General features: G+C 41.8%; 1 protein-coding gene across 4 annotated transcripts in view; it reads right to left on the reverse strand.

Moving 5' to 3' along the window:
- Positions 1-16,370, reverse strand: part of CLIC5 (chloride intracellular channel 5) — a 178,487-nt gene that overhangs the window by 5,271 nt on the left and 156,846 nt on the right. For all 4 annotated transcript variants that reach the window (XM_050789021.1, XM_050789023.1, XM_050789022.1 and 1 more), the window contains exon 5: positions 10,727-10,908. In XM_050789021.1, the coding sequence (XP_050644978.1) occupies positions 10,727-10,908 (182 nt within the window). The remainder of the gene's footprint in view (positions 1-10,726; positions 10,909-16,370) is intronic.

The following is a 16,370-nucleotide window of genomic DNA, read 5'->3' on the forward strand; positions in this document are numbered from 1 at the left end:
AGTATAATGCATTTGGAGAAACATGTATGATGGCTAGATGTCTATATACCTATATATTACCAGTGGTTATGTCTGATTGATAGAATTACCAGCAAATTTTCTTTTCTTTTTTCTCTTCTTTACTTTGTTTTGCACAGGCGTCCCCATTTATAGAAGGGAAAAAAAAACCATGAAAAGCAAATTAGATATTGGAATGTATATGTAGGTTTAGACTATGACATAAGAGTAAGCAAATACTGATTTCTGTTCTCGCCCTGGTTTGCCACACTCGGAGGGGACGTGGACTGGAGAGTTCTGGAGAAATGGTATTTGCTTTGAGAGAAACAGGAGCATAGTGATTAAAAGCACGGGCTCTGGATCCCAACTGACTGGATTTGCAATCATGGCTCCACTTAGCAGCTATGTGACACTGGACAGGTTACGTAACCTCTCTGAGCTCCAATTTCTTTACCTCTAAAACGGATGTAATAATAAAACCTACTTTGGAGTAATAGATTAGTTAATACACATCATATGCTTAGAGGAGTGTCTGGCACATACTAAATACTCAATAAACCTCAAGTATTATTATAATTCACTGAGACCTAGCTTGTACCCATTTGCATGCATTTTCTTAATGGGGGGAGCAGGATGGTTTCTTTAATGACGTCTCTCTAGCTGTGGCAGCTTCATGGACCTGTGACCTGTGTGGTCTCACCTTGCACCCAGAAGAGCCCTGCTCTTGGTTTAATGCTCTGGGGTCAATGTGTGGAAATTATTAATAATTTTTAAACAGAGCCCCCCTGTTTTCACTGTGCACTGGGACCTGCACATTAACTGGTCCTCCTCTAGCTCTTCCAGGCTAGGCTAGGGTAGAGGTAACAGGAGAGTAGTATCACTTCTGGCTCTCCTCCCTCCCTCTCTTCTCTCCCTCCCTTTCTCCCTCCCTCCCTCTCTCCCTCACTCTCTCCTTCCTTCCTTCCTTCCTTCCTTCCTTCCTTCCTTCCTTCCTTCCTTCCTTCCTTCCTTCCTTCCTTCCTTCCTTCTTTCCTTCCTTCCTTCCTTCCTTCCTTCCTTCCTTCCTTCCTTCCTTCCTTCCTTCCTTCCTTCCTTCCTCCCTCCCTCCCTCCCTCCCTCCTCTCCCTCCCTTTCTCTCTCTTTCTGTCTCTCTCCTTCTCTTCCTTCCTTCCCTGTTTTTTTTTTTAGGGGATACAAGGGGGTACATGTGCAGGCTTGTTATTTGTGTATAATGCATGATGCTGAGGTTTGGGGTATGATTGATACTGTCACCCAAGTAATGAGCATAGTTTTTCTACACTTGTCCCCTCCATCCCTCCCGCCAAGTAGTCCCCAGTGTCTGTTGTCGCCATCTTTATGTCCATTTGTACCTATTGTTTATCTCTCACAAGTGAGAACATGTAGTTTCATGTTTTCTGTTCTTGCATTAGTTTGGTTAGGATAATGGCCTTCAGCTGCATCCATGTTGCTGCATAGGACATAACTTTGTTTCTTTATATGGCTATGTAGTATTCCACCATGTATATGTACCACGTTTTGTTTATTTAGCCCACTGTTGATGGGCACCCAGGTTGATTTCAAGTCTTTGCTGTTGTGAAGAGTGCTGTGATAAACATATGAACGCATGTGGGGGTTTCTTTGGTAAAACAATTTATTTTCCTTTGGATATATAACCAGTAATGGGATTGCTGGGTCGAATGATAGTTCTGTTTTTAGTTCTTTGAGAAATCTCCAAACTGCTTTCCACAGTGACTGAACTAATTTACATTCCCACCAACACTGTATAAGTGTTCCCTTTTCTCCACACACCAACCAACATCTCTTGCTTTTTGACTTTTTAACAATAACCATCCTGACTGGTGTGAGGGGGGTATCTCATTGTGCTTTTAATTTGCATTTCTCCAGTGATTGGTGATACTGAACTTTTAAAAAAATGTTTGTTGGCCACTTATTATGTCTTTTTTTGAGAAGTGTCTGTTCATGTCTTTTGCCCATTTTTTAATGGTATTATTTGGTTTTTGCTTATTCAATTGTTTAAGTTCCTTATAGATTCTGGATATTAGACCTTTGTCAGATGCATAGTTTGCAAATATTTCCTCCCATTCTGTGGGTTAACTGTTAACTCTGTTCATAGTTTCTATGTGCAGAAGCTCTTTAGTATAATTAGGTCCTACTTGTTAATTTTTATTTTTGTTGCAATTGCTTTTGATAACTTCATCATAAATTACTTCCCAAAACTGATGTACAGAATGTTTCCTGGTTTTCTTCTAGGATTCTTGCTTAGGTAAATCTTTAATCCATATTAAGTTATTTTTTATATATGATGAGAAGCAGAGGTCCAGTTTCATTCTTCTGCATATGATTAGTCAGCTATTCCAAAACCATTTATTGAATAGGAAGTCCTTTCTCCATTGCTTATTTTTGTCAATTTTGTTGAAGATGAGATGGCTGTAGGTGTGTGGCTTTATTTCTGGGTTCTCTGTTCTGTTCCATTCATCTATGTGTCTGTTTTCGTACCAGTACCATGTTGTTTTGGTTACTGTAGCCTTATAGTGCAGTTTGAAGTCAGGTAATGTGACACCTCCAGCTTTGGTTGTTTTTTTTTTTTTTTTTTTTTTTTTTTTTTTTTTTTTTTTAGGGTTGCTTTGGCTATTCAGGCTCATTTTTGGTTCCACATGAATTTTTAGAATAGTTTTTTCTAGTTATGTGAAAAATGACATTGGTAGCTTGATAGGAACGGCATTGAATCTGCACATTGCTTTGGACAGTATGGCCATTTTACTAATATTAATTCTACCAATTTATGAGCATGGAATGTTTCTCCATTTGTTTGTGTCAGCTGTGATTTCCTTCAGTAGTGTTTTATAGCTCTCCTTGTAGAGATTTTTTTAACTCCCTGGTTAGATGTACTCCTAAGTATTGTACTGTATTGTATTGTATTGTATTTTTGCAGCTATTTATAAACGGGATTATGTTCTTGATTTGGCTCTCAACTTTAATGTTGTTGGCATACAGAAATGCTGCTGATTTTTGTACATTGATTTTTTTTTTTTTTTTTTGAGACGGAGTTTTGCTCTCATTGCCCAGGCTGGAGTACAATGGTGCGATCTTGGCTCCCTGCAACCTCTGCCTCCTGGGTTCAAGCGATTCTCCTACCTCAGCCTCCCGAGTAGCTGGGATTACAGGCATGCACCACCATGCCCGGCTAATTTTGTATTTTTAGTAGAGACAGGGTTTCTCCATGTTGGTCAGGCTGGTCTTGAACTCCCAACCTCAGGTGATCCACCTGCCTCAGCCTCCCAAAGTGCTGGGATTACAGGCATGAGCCACTGTGCCCAGTCACATTGACTTTTTATACTGAGACTTTACTGAAGTTGTTTACCAGTTCCAGAAGCCTTCTGGTGAAGTCTTTAGGGTTTTTGAGGAATAGAATCATATCATCAGTAAAGAGAGATAATTTGACTTCTTTTCCTATTTGCATGTGTTTTATTTCTTTCTCTTGCCTGATTGCTCTGGCAAGGACTTCCACTACTATGTTGAATAGGAGTGGTGAGAGTGGGCATCCTTGTCTTGTTCCAGTTTTCAAGGGGAATGATTCCAGTTTTTGCCCATTCAATAAGATGTTGGCTGCAGATTTGTCATAGATGAATGGCTCTTATTATTTTGAGGAGTGTTCCTTTAATGCCTAATTTCTTGAAAGTTTTTGTCATGAAGGGATGTTGAATTTTATCAAAAGCTTTTTCTGTGTCTATTGAGATGATCATATAGTTTTTGTTTTTAATTCTGTTTATGTGGTGAATAAAATTTATTGATTTGTGTATGTTGAACCAACCATGCATCCTAAGAAGAAACCTATTTGATCAATGCGAATTAACTATTTGATGTGCTGCTGGATTTGGTTTGCTAGTATTTTGTTGTGAATTTTTTGTGTCTATGTTCATCAGGGATATTGGCTTGAAGTTTTCTTTTTTCATTGTGTCTTTGTCAGATTTTGGTATCAGGATGGTGCTAGCTTCATAGAATGAGTTAGGAAGGAGTCCTTCCTCCTTGGTATTTTGGAATAGTGTAAGTATGACTGGTACTGGTTCTTCTTTGTATGTCAGGTAGAATTCAGCTGTGAATCCATCTAGTCTGGGGCTTTTATTGGTTGGTAGTTTTTTTTAAATTACTGATTTAATTTCATAACTCAATTAGTCTGTTCATGGTTTCAATTTCTTACAAACTCAATCTTGGAATACTGACTTTGTATACTTCACTTTTCCTGAAGTTGTTGATCAGTTCCAGGAGCCTTTTGGTGAAGTCTGTAGGGTTTTCAAGAAACAGAATCATATCATCAGTAAAGAGAGAATTTAACTCCTTCTTTTCCTACTTGTATGCCTTTTATTTCTTTCTCTTGCCCTGTAGATCTGGACTTCCATATGATGTTGAATAGGAGTGGTGAGTGGGCATCCTTGTCTTGTTCCAGTTTTCAAGGCAAATATAAAGTGTATTTCTAGGAATTTATCCATTTCCTCCAGCTTTTCTACTTTGTGTGCATAGAGGTGTTCATAATAGTCTTTAAGGATCTTCTGTATTTCTGTGAGATCAGTTGTAATGTCTTCTTTGTCCTTTCTGATTGTGCTTATTTGGATTTTCTCTCTTTTTTTGGTTAATCTAGCTAGTGGTTTATTGATCTTGTTTATCCTTTCAAAAACTCCACTTTTGGTTTTATTGATTCTTTGTAAGAATTTTGGGGTCTCAATTTCATTCAGTTCTGCTCTGATTTTAGTTATTTCTTTTATTCTACTAGCCTTGAGATTAGTTTGTTCTTGTTTTTCTAGTTCCTCTAGGTGTGATATTACATTGTTAATTTGAGATCTTTCTAACTTTTTGAGGTAGGCATTTAGTGCTATAAACTTTCCTTGTAATATTGCTTTTGCTGCATCCAGGAGATTTTGGTATGTTGTGTCTTTGTTTTCATTTATTTCAAAGAATGTTTTTACTTTTGCTGTAATTTTTTTGTTTACCCAAAAATAATTCAGGAGTGAGTTGTTTAATTTCATGTATTTGTGTGGTTTTGAGACATCTTCTTGTTGTTGATTTCTACTTTTGTTCCACTGTGGTCCAAGAGTATGATTGATATAATTCCTATTTTTTTGAATTTATTGAGATTTGCTTTATGGTTGAGCATGTGGTTGATCTTGGAGTATGTTCTGTATGCAGATGAGAGGAATGTATATTCTGTGGTCAATGGGTGGAGTATTCAGTAGATGTCTATTATGTCCAATTGGTCAAGTGTTAAATTTAAGTCCAGAATATATTTGTTAGTTTTCTGCCCTGATGATCTAATGTTGTTAGTGAGTTGTTGAAGTGCCCCATTATTATTGTGTGTTGTTGCTGTCCAGGTCTTTTCATAGGTCTAGAAGTACTTGCTTTGTGAACCTGGGTGCTCCAATGTTGGGTGTGTATATATTTAGAATGGTTAAGTCTTCTTGTTGTAGTCACCCCTTTATTATTATGTAATGCCCTTCTTTGTTCTTTTTTTTTTCACTATTGTTGGTTTATGGTATGTTTTACCTGATAGAAGAATAGTGACCCCTGCTCTTTTTTGAGTTCCATTTGTGTAAAAATCTTTCTTCAGCGCTTTACTTTGAGCCTATGGATGTTGTTACATATGAGATGGGTCTCTTGAAGACAGCAGATGAGTGGCTCTTATTTTTTATCCAAATTGCCACTATATGCCTTTCAAGTGGGGCACTTCAATCATTTACATTCAAGGTTAATATTGATATGTGAGGTATTGATCTTTTCGTGAAGTTGTTAGCTGGTTGCTTTGTAGTTTCTATTGTGTGGTTGCTTTATGAGGTCTGTGGGTTATATACAAGTGTGTTTTTGTGGTAGCAGGTATCATTCTTTTGTTTACATGTTTAGAAGTCCCTTAAGGATCTCTTGTAAATATGGTCTAATGGTAATACATTCCCTTAGCACTTGCTTGTCTGGAAAAGATTTTATTTCCCTTTGTTTACAAAGCTTAGTTTGGTGGCATATGAAGCTCTTGGTTGGAAGTTCTTTCTTTAAGAATGATGAAAATAGGCCCTCAATCTCTCCTGGCTTGCAAGATTTCTGCCAAGAAGTCTGCTGTTAGCCTGATGGGGTTCCATTTGTACGTGTTCTTATCTTTTTCTCTAGCTGCCTTTAAGACTTTTTTCTTTGGCACTGACCTTGTAGAGTTTGGTGACTATATGCCTTGGTGAAGTTCATTTTGTAGAGTATCTCACAGGTGTTCTCTGGATTTCTTGTATCTATACATCCACCTCTCTATCTTGCTTTCTTTTTCAGAGAGGGCCCTAGACCATTGACCATGGGTTCCTCCCACTCAGAGAAGCCCCAGATCAGCCACTCTGGACTTTCATCTTCATTTCGATGCTGGTAATATGCAGAGTTTCCCAGAAAGTTGTGCTGAAGTGAAGGATGATGAAGACTTGATGGATGAAAAACTCACTGTTGCAGACATGTTCATGGACATTTGGGAACATTTTTTTCTCCTCTTTCTCCTCTATGCTTCTAGACCAGTGTTGAACTTACATTATAACACTGAGCTATAATCTATTCTGAATCATGATTACTGTTTCAGTACCCTTTTTTTTTTCTCTAGCTTGTGGGAAGTGAAAGGATAGCAATTGCAGCTTCTTCACTTCTGTACTCCTTGATAATCTCAATAATGATGTTGATCAGAGGAATGATAATAACAAACATTTATTCACTGTGTGCTCTGTTCTAGGGACTGCTTTAAGTACTTTGCAAGGTACTTAGATCTCTAAATAATCCTATAAGGAAGAGTCTATTATATTCCCATTTACAGATGAGAAAAGCAAGACAAAGGGGGATTAAATAGGTTGGGATTCAATAAACGGTTGTACTTAGTCTTTACAATCTTATCTGTACATCAGGCAAGGTCCTCTAGTGTCATGTGTAATAAAATAATTTGAAAGCACTGAAGATCCCTAGCAATGAGCAAACTAAAGCTACAAGAGATTATGTGGCTTAATGTTACATGAGAAATTAATTAATTTAACCAATATCTATTGAGTTACCATTCATATTTATTACAGTCCCTGCTTTATAATCCACAGTTCTTTCTACTTTGCTACTCAGCCCTACGTAGCTGATAAAGCAATGGGTCTACTCAGAATCCCTCATGAGCCAGTCATTAATCTATTGTTGCTTATCTCCAAACCTACTCTTTTATTTGCTTTGTTTGTGATACTGGGGCTGGGACTGAGCAGATCACATCTCTTCTTTGCCAGTGAATCCTGTTAGGTTCTGCCAAGAGGAGTTACTGAAGAAAGCCAGCAAGGTTGGAGGAGGAGATGGGAGGGAGAAGCCCTTGCTTTTCAGCTTCCTCTTTCTGTCAGAGTCTCCATTTATTTCTGGGAGCAGCAGCTGAATCCAGTTTGCTCTTTTGCCAATACTCACAGGACCAGCTTCATCATAGCCACGCAGAGAGGCTAGCACACAGCAGAGATTCTGCTTTAGAGACTGGATCCCAGCCAACCTGAGCTTGGACCCTCGCACCAGCTGAACAGCCCTTTCACCCACATTCAGCTTTGCAGGGTCCCTCATCTACAAAGCCTGGAAGTTTGTAAGTTTTAATAATTCCAACCTCTTCCCTTTGTTCCTCCTGCCCTAGGAGTCGTAGCTGCCTCTTGAAGGTAGAACCTCCTAGTATATTTTGCCTTTCCAATTCTTTAGTACATAGTACTTCTTTAAATTCTCTCTGTTAAAATAACTGGTATGGTGTGGGCACCAAAGAAGCCACCTCCACATTGTTCTGTCTGGCTTAGGTAACTACAAGCAAGGGTGATGAAGTCTGAGTCCTTTGATAAAGCTCTCACAGCGAGAGATGCCACCATGATATCTCCCCAATCTTTCTGTTCAGTGAAAGATGATGATCCCTTAGGTTGGGCCAAGTTCCTTTGAGAAGAGACTGTCTTGGCTAAGAGCAAATTCATGCAGGAGTGGTGGCCTGACCAAGGGAACTGGCTGGAATTTGCCAGAGTGGATGAAAAAGGTCTACAATAAGGTAAAGGGATCCAAAACTATTTTTCACAATGACACACTGATTCATAGAGTAACCTCAAGTCATTTCACACTGAAATTATATTTTCAGGATTTTAAAGGGCAGAATATTAGCTTCAATACAGCAGAAATGCATTTTATAAATATGTATTTATATTGATGTTGATGTTCCCCTTCCTGTTTGTCTCCAGGGCTGAACATCATCACTATGCTAGGCAAGGATCCCAGTGGGCAAGGAAAGGCCTGCAGATGCCCCTCCCAACCAAGACCTGTGCACCCTGGTCCTTGGCTGCTGAGCTGGTCATTTCTTCACACATTGGCTTGACTTTGGGAGATGAGAACTAGGAGGGGGCCAGACAATGAATGTTCAAGCCAAACTCTCATGGTGAGCCTGGGCCAGAGCAACTCCACTTCCAGGGATGGAGAAAAACCTGAAAGTGAGCCAGGCAAGAGGAGAGAGAGCATGAAAGCAGCAAGGGGGTGAGGATGCACACAGAGCTCTGACGTTCGCAGGGACTTCCATGCTCATGTTCTGAATTTGCTCTTTCATATGAAAACAGTTAGCTCCCACAGCCCAGATTAAGTTTTGGCATCTGAAGCCAAACTGGAGGCCTGACTTGGCTTCCCCTTTGCTCTTTGTGAACTTCAGAGGTTTGCCAGGTTTCTGGGATCTGATAAGCTGGATCAGCAGAAATCCAAAGAGATAGGGGCCAAAGGTTGGCCTTTATTCTCTCATTGGCCATCTTCTTTTTGATCTCCAGCTTCTCTGGGTGAACCACCCACTGAAATTTCTCCAAGGACAGGGCTTCACTGAGTCATTTAAGGCTGGTGGGAATTAAGGAAATCACAGGATGAGGCCCAAGGCTTGGGAGATCCATTTGTTTGCCTTGTTCAACAAATGGTTTTTGAGTGGTAGTGAATGTTTGAGCAAGAGAAAAGGAAAGAAGGAGGGGAGGAAGAAAGGAAAAGAAGGCAAGAAGGAATACTATCCACTTCTGTTCTCCTAGGCACAAGAAAAATGAATTCCAAAAAGATTAGATGATGTGCCCTAGCTCATGCTGCTAGTTGGCAGCAAGATACAGGACTGGAACTTGGGTCTCCTGATCTTTGCGTTGTATCACTCTGACACAGTGTGACTGAGCTGGAATTATATCATCCCTTTCAAAGGTACTTGTTCCTAAGGAGGAGAAGAATAAAGGATGATGGGTGGGGCGTGCAGTACTTAATAACTTCAAAGAGACATAGATTGGCTGGACCTACAAGTGACTATTGGCTTGGCCCCAAATCCAAAATGTTTTTGTCTAAATAGGTTGTATTTGCCCAATCCATTTTTATGCAAGATTCCCTCTCAGTCTTCAGCTCTGACTAAGGCCTATGGAAACACCAGCGTACACACAACTGAGTGACTTCAACTCAAGCTGGTACATGCTCTGGTTGGAGAGGAGATAGCATTTCTGTCTCAGGACTTGAGCTGAAAAATAATAGGCATATATCCAGCTGACAAATGATTGAATCTGAGTCTTCTCAGTGAAGCATAGAAATAAACTGGGTATCATAAAGACATACACCAGGCGATCACATGATCAATCAATGAGTATTTATTAAAGGGTCACCATTTGCCCACCATCATGTTTTGAAAAGGTCTTATCCTCACAGAGCTTGCTGTCTGGCTGAGACAGTGAGAAATAAGCATGTGTAAAAGTAGAGCACAGTATGGCTATCTGATACTAGGCTGATGAGGGTCAGGAAAGGATGGGGGAAGACGTGCTCATTTACAGAGCTTAGGGGGATACAACTACTGTTTTCAAACAAGGTGAAGGCAAGCAGAGCTGTTCTGTGTTGCTCTAGAGAACAAATGGATAGCAGGGAGGCATGCTTGGGCTCATTGTAGAGAACAATGATTTAATAATCAGAGCTATCTAACATGGTAGGGCTGGCTCGTTAGGCAGAGGACTCCTCGTTCTCAGAAGCTGCAGTCACAGCTTCACAGAAGCTTGTCAAAGAAACAGCAGAAAGTGGTCCAGGTTGAAGTGGGAGATTGTTTTGGATGACCTCTAAATGTCCTTTCCAACTCTCAGATTCCCAGGATTTGTTGTATAGGAGAGGATTACACTACATGTTGCAGATGGTTAGTAAGTGCAATGATAGCAAGAAAGTGACATCACCTCTTGCAACCTCCCCCTCTTCATTTGATAGATGAGGAAAATGATGTGGGCTCACCTCAGGAAGCTACTGGAGGAAGTGAGAAGGTGGGTCTGGGCACAAAGAAAAAATGCATATGAGGGCACATTTAATAGAGCTGTAGGGGTGTGGCCAGGGAAATCCTATGAGGAAGAGGCCTCTGGAGTGATATGACTGTATACAACAATGATGATTGTGACTATTACACATATTAAACCCCTACAATATGCCAAGCACTTTCACGCTGTATTTGCTCTTCCACCAACCGTTGGAGTAAGCAATATATGCCTATTTTTATAAATGAAAACTGAAGATCAAAGAGGCCACACAGCCATCAAGCAGCAGAGGGTGACCTTGGGTCCTTATTACCTGACTTCGGGGTCCAGGCTCTTGACCAACAGATGCTACTCTTCTTGACTCATCCACACAGGTGACCTGGACCTAAGAAGGAACTGGATCTTGCAGGCCTCTGTGGGTAGAGCTCTCTTACCTTGACCACATGGAGCTTGGGCAACAGATTGCAGTCAGCCAGGGTCAGCTCATCCCCATCCAGGAACTTGCGTCGGGACCCCTTGTCTTCCCCACAGGTGTTGGCGTCAATCTCCTCTGGTAGAGGGGTGTTCAGGTAGTCATCCAATTTCTTTAGAGCCTTGGTTAGGCCTCTCTCAAGGGCTGGCATGGAAGAGTAAAAGAAGGGCCTTTATTCAAACTGCTTGCCAGTGGATACCGTCATAGGGTCTTCAGAGTGGAGTAGCTCATCTAGAATCCTGTCCCCCTCATCACATTGCCCGCTCCCCACACACTGCAGAATACCTGGAAACCATTAACACAATGCAGTAGAAGTGTACTAAATAGCCTGAAAAGGCAAACCCTAACCAAACAATAAACATTAGCTAATCCTTTGCTTTGAAAAACATACATAAATACAGAAATACAGGCTGGGCGTGGTGGCTCACGCCTGCAACCCCAGCACTTTGGGAGACCGAGGTGGGCAGATCATGAGGTCAAGAGATCGAAACCACCGTGGCCAACATGGTGTAACTCTGTTTCTACTAAAAATACAAAAATTAGCTGGGCATGGTGCATGTGCCTGTAGTCCCAGCTACTAGGGAGGCTGAGGCAGGAGAATCTCTTGAACACGGGAGGCAGAGGTTGCAGTAGGTGCAATAATACTAGCCAATTTATTTGTTTATTTATTTATTTATTTATTTTTTATTTTTCAGACAGAGTCTCACTCTGTCACTACGCTGGAGTGCAGTGGTGTGATCTGGGCTCACTGCAACCTCTGACTCCCTGGTTCAAACGATTCTCCTGCCTCAGCCTCCTGAGTAGCTGGGATTACAGGCACGAGCCACCACACCCAGCTAATTTTTGTATTTTTAGTAGAGACAGAGTTTCACCATGTTGGCCAGGATGGTCTCGATCTCCTGACCTCACGATTGGCCCGGCTCGGCCTCCCAAAGCGCTGGGATTACAGATGTAACCCACCACGCCTGGCCAATACTAGCCATTTTTGTAAAAAGTTTTGGTTATCTATAATTTGCTAATATTCCACATCAACCTACATATTACATTTTTAGGAAGAAAAGGCTATTACCTAGGTAAATAAACACTATATAGAAGTTCCAGGACAGAGATATGCATCAGATTTTGTGGAAGTATTAACTATAGCTAACCCAACCCAAGAAGAGTTGGGGACAAGGCCTTCGGGGGACATGACAGAGGGAAAAGAACAGCCCTTTTTGATGTCACCCCCAGAGAAGTGATGAGTATCAGGGAAGAATGCTTGGGTTTACTCTGGGGAAGCTTGTTCTAAAAATCACTGCTGTCTCAAATGGAAGGGCTCCACCAGAAATGTGCAGCCCCCAGCCGCACAGAAAGCTATCATGGTTCTGACTCAAAGAATGAACACCCAAAGGAAGATAACGTGGGAGAAGGCTTTTACAGTCTTGCCCAAATAATTATCTGTCATATAATTTGTTTAGACACACAAGCAGACAAAATACCCAAAAGAACAACTGTGGGAAGCCATCATCACTGAAAATCATTTTGCCCAGAATCTCATAGTCCATTCTAATCAGAGAACACTACCACAGACACTTTCTACTTGAGCTCAAAGGAAAACCGTGGAGGAGATGGCTGACCAGGGCATCAGTCATTGCACCTGTGTCATCAGCCCCATCCCCAGCAGCTGTTTTTCCAGACTCTGGTTTAGAGCCTGACACTGAGATAATGGAAGTCGATCCTGCTGTTCATTCCAGTAGACACAAGGGGGACACTGCCTTCTGGAGGCAAAGCCAAGAAGGCTGTACTCTTGTTCAGGTTTTCCCAAATATGCCCTGTTAGCCACTCCTCTCATAACCCACTTTTTGTCTTTTCATAGAAGGCCTTTTGTTCGAGACAATGGAATGACACCAGCCCAACATAAATCAATTGAACACTTACTGGAATGTTTGAAAACTGCCTGGAGGCTGGGCATAGTTTCTCAATACTTTCTTCTCCCTGGTGTGGCATTTGAACTACTTCATCATCTGCTTTGTGTTTCCAGTTTGGGAGACTAGACTAAGCAGGGCTGGGAAAATGCCGTATATTCCTTAGTAATTGTCTAGACTGTGATGGGATTGCAAGGCTATACAAAGGCAATGGCAAAGGGTGGGTACTAGACAATGCTTATTATGCTTTTCTCCCCAAAGCACTTGTGATTTATTTGTTTGCTTGCTCAAAACCCTCTACCCCTTTCATTTATGGAGATTATGGCAAAATCTTGATTGTAACGAAGAAAGGAAGAATCAAATACTGGGCCTGTCAAACTTTGACCAATAAATATCCTCTGAGGGAAAGAGTCATACGATAGCAGATGAGACATTGCAGGTTCTAATCTCAAATGGTCCTGGAGACCTGAGTGGGCTGCTGCACAAGTCTGTACCCATGTCACCAGGTCTGGGAAATATCATGAAATTTGGTGAAAAGCCTGGAGCAGTGATTGAAGTTCCTTGGGAAGATAGTTCTGTATATCCCTCCGGTAATTCCTTGAGATGGAAGGCATCAAGTCCGGTGGCAGGAGTCATTGTTGATTTATGTCGCAACTGCGACATTCCATGGAGCTTTCCAAGTCAGCACATTCTGGAAGGCACCCTCTGTGTATCAGTCTCCTCACTCGGGTTTGTGTATTTTTGACCAGGAATGTGAAGGCTGCAGTTGGTGGCAACCGTGGTAGAGCAAGAGGAGACAAGGCAGCAGGGAAAGGACTGCTTGGCCTGGGGCTAACCTGTGTTTAAAGCTCAAGGCTGCTCAGGGTGGATTCACTGGGAAGCTGCTGAGCCTTCAGCTTCAAGGTCTCTTACTTTCCTGGGTCCCTTCCAAGTCCTTGGATCTGATTTCAAGAATTCCGTGTTGGTACTTATTGTATTGCCTTAAGGCCTCATAAATCCCACAAATGTCGTTGATCCTGGCACTTACATGTGACCTTGGGCAAGTTTCTCTACTTCACTGATCTTCTGCTTTCTCGTCTCAGTAATGGGACTAAGGATCCTTCACCCTGGTAAGACCACTGCTGGGATTAACTCAGATAATGCAGGGAAAGCACCTAATACAGTGCCTGGCCCATACGAGGACATCAATTAATGGTAGTTGTTGCTATTGCCTTACCAAATGTGGGGTCCTCCTGTTCTCTGTTCCTTGCCCCATATTCTTGGTCAATATATTCCTGAATATCTCAAGCTGCAGTGGAGAATGGGTGATTTTAAGAAGCCTCAAATTTGTGGCCACCTCTCTGGAGAGGAAAATCAATAGCCTGGAGATTTGTTTCCCTTACTTATTTAGTATACGGCCAAAGCCTTATTCCTTATATTCCCTTGGGATGCTCCTTGGTGACAAGCTGTGTTGAAATGCACACCCAGAGCAAAATAGACCCAACATGCCTGTGTGCTAAAACACTGCCATATTATCGGATAGCAAATGGCAGCACCCACTATACTCTCTGCCAGTTCTTTTCCTCCTACCTGCCAACTCATTCTGACCCTGGCTCAATCTGCCGTCCATAGAATTTAATGATCTCTCTTGGCTGATGGTACTCAGGTCATGAAACTATTTGTGTTGAACTTTCTGCTCTGGTAGGAACAAGGGGGATGTCAAAGAAACTAGAGCAACAAAAAGATGTTAATTCCTTGTGTTTGTATTTTAAACCCTCACTCTAAATAATTACTCTGAGCAGCTAGATGGGGTATCCCTCCGACTACAGCAAGTGAGCCTAGGGTTGGGGCACCCAAGACTCAGGATCACTAACATCCCAGGGACTTGATAGATACCCAGTGTTTTAACTGCTTTCTTCCCCTCTCCACCTCTGCTCTCCATAAAGATTTATTCTGTACCACACACAAATGCACTGGGTAAAATATGTGACGAGGAAACAAGGGGAATAGTTCATAAATATTCTCAGCCATATGCAAACAATCTTAGATTTATTTTTCTCTTTTTTAAGGAGGAAAAAAAATCCACCCATTCCATGATCACTTCCAGATTCATTGAGGTTGATATTACATAAGACCCAATATTGTTTTCTCGTCGTAGAGAAATAATGACTTGGAAACAGCAATTTGAGCTAAGAAAATAATATATTCTTACCAGGGCATGGAGGCTGAATGGGGACTGGGGAGCCAAGACTCTAACCCAGCCTCCAACAAGTTCTTGCAAGCACAGCTCAGCCCTGGTTTGCTGGCAGGCTCAGTGCAGCACAGGTCCTGATGAGCATAAGGCAAAGCAGATCCCTAGGGCTCAAAATGCACATGGAGAGGAGCAGATATCAAAGGTGGTCTTTGAAAGAACGAGAACGGCTCTGTGGGCCCAGGTGGCTGCACACTCAACTTCTCATATGTGGATTTTCTCTTGTATGTGTGTTGCAGCAAAATAAAAACCAGGAACCCACCTGTGACTGTTGTCTGCAGATTGGATGGGTGTCTGTTCAACTCTCCATGGAGAAGGAGGTTGTGGCTATTGGGCACTGGCCTGGGCCAAGTACCCTCTGCCCTATCTTGTTCCTTTTATTGCCCTAGTCTCGTACCTTAGCACCAGCAAGGAAATACACTCACTGAATCCCTGCAGTGAGCTAGGGATGTTTATGCAACTACCATTTAAACACACCACAAGGCTATTGAGATGGGAAATATTATTCATCCTCATCCAACAGATGAAGAAACTGAGTCTTAGACTTGCCCAGGGCACATACGCGTATGCAAACACACACATAGCTGGTCCTTAAGCCATTTAAACTACTCCTGGGATGTACAATGGAAATGTGCCTCGTTTGGTTTTCAACTGTTACAGTCTTCCTTACAAGCTCCTAACTTCTGGGTGGTGGGAAAACAACAACAACTTTAATTTCATCCATTTTGGATGATAACCTAGTCTGATGTAATAATCTAAATAGTCCTTCTAGAGAATTCTGTCTCTTTTGCATTGAAATCCTCAGTTTCTCAGAGAACCTGCCCCTCCTTGCTCTCCTTCTTGAGTCAGTGGGGCTGGGAGTCGGGGACTAGGCTCCTGTGACCTCACAGCACTGGGGAGATGGGGGTTCTGGAATCTATGGGTGGAAGACTTTGGAAAGCGAATACGGGTTCTGCATTTCTTCTTTTTGTCTTCCAGAGTAACCATGGGGATACCGAGTGGGGGTTACAGGTGGGCTGCTTGCCTCCCTCCACAATCCGGAAGGACACCCAAGCAAAGTATCACATGGAGCTCCTAACATGCTCTAGTTCCCTGACCCCCCTGCCTCTCCCTTCTTCTTCATCCCCAACTCCCCTGTGCCAGGAAGGGTGGGCTGTTTTTTTAGTTTTCCTAGGTCAAATAGCCCATCAATCATAGAGCAGAAAGCCTTGCGGCCTCGCTGCATAGCCAGTACGACTGTCTCTACTCTGTGAGTAGAGGCCTCCAAGCAGGGTTTTTGATGGGTAAAAATTGAGAAATAAAAGAGTTTAGAACATCTTAAGAAAATACGTTGGGTAAAAGTCTACTGTCTTGTTGAAAATGCTATTTAGAAGATCAGAAGCTGAATATTGAATTCCCTTTTCTCTCTTAGAATTCCTTCTACAGAAATCCTAATCTCTCTGAGGTCAATGAATGCCTAGGGCAGATTAGAA

This window comes from Macaca thibetana, chromosome 4, assembly GCF_024542745.1.
Source record: "Macaca thibetana thibetana isolate TM-01 chromosome 4, ASM2454274v1, whole genome shotgun sequence".
NCBI classification, from domain to species: domain Eukaryota; kingdom Metazoa; phylum Chordata; class Mammalia; order Primates; family Cercopithecidae; genus Macaca; species Macaca thibetana.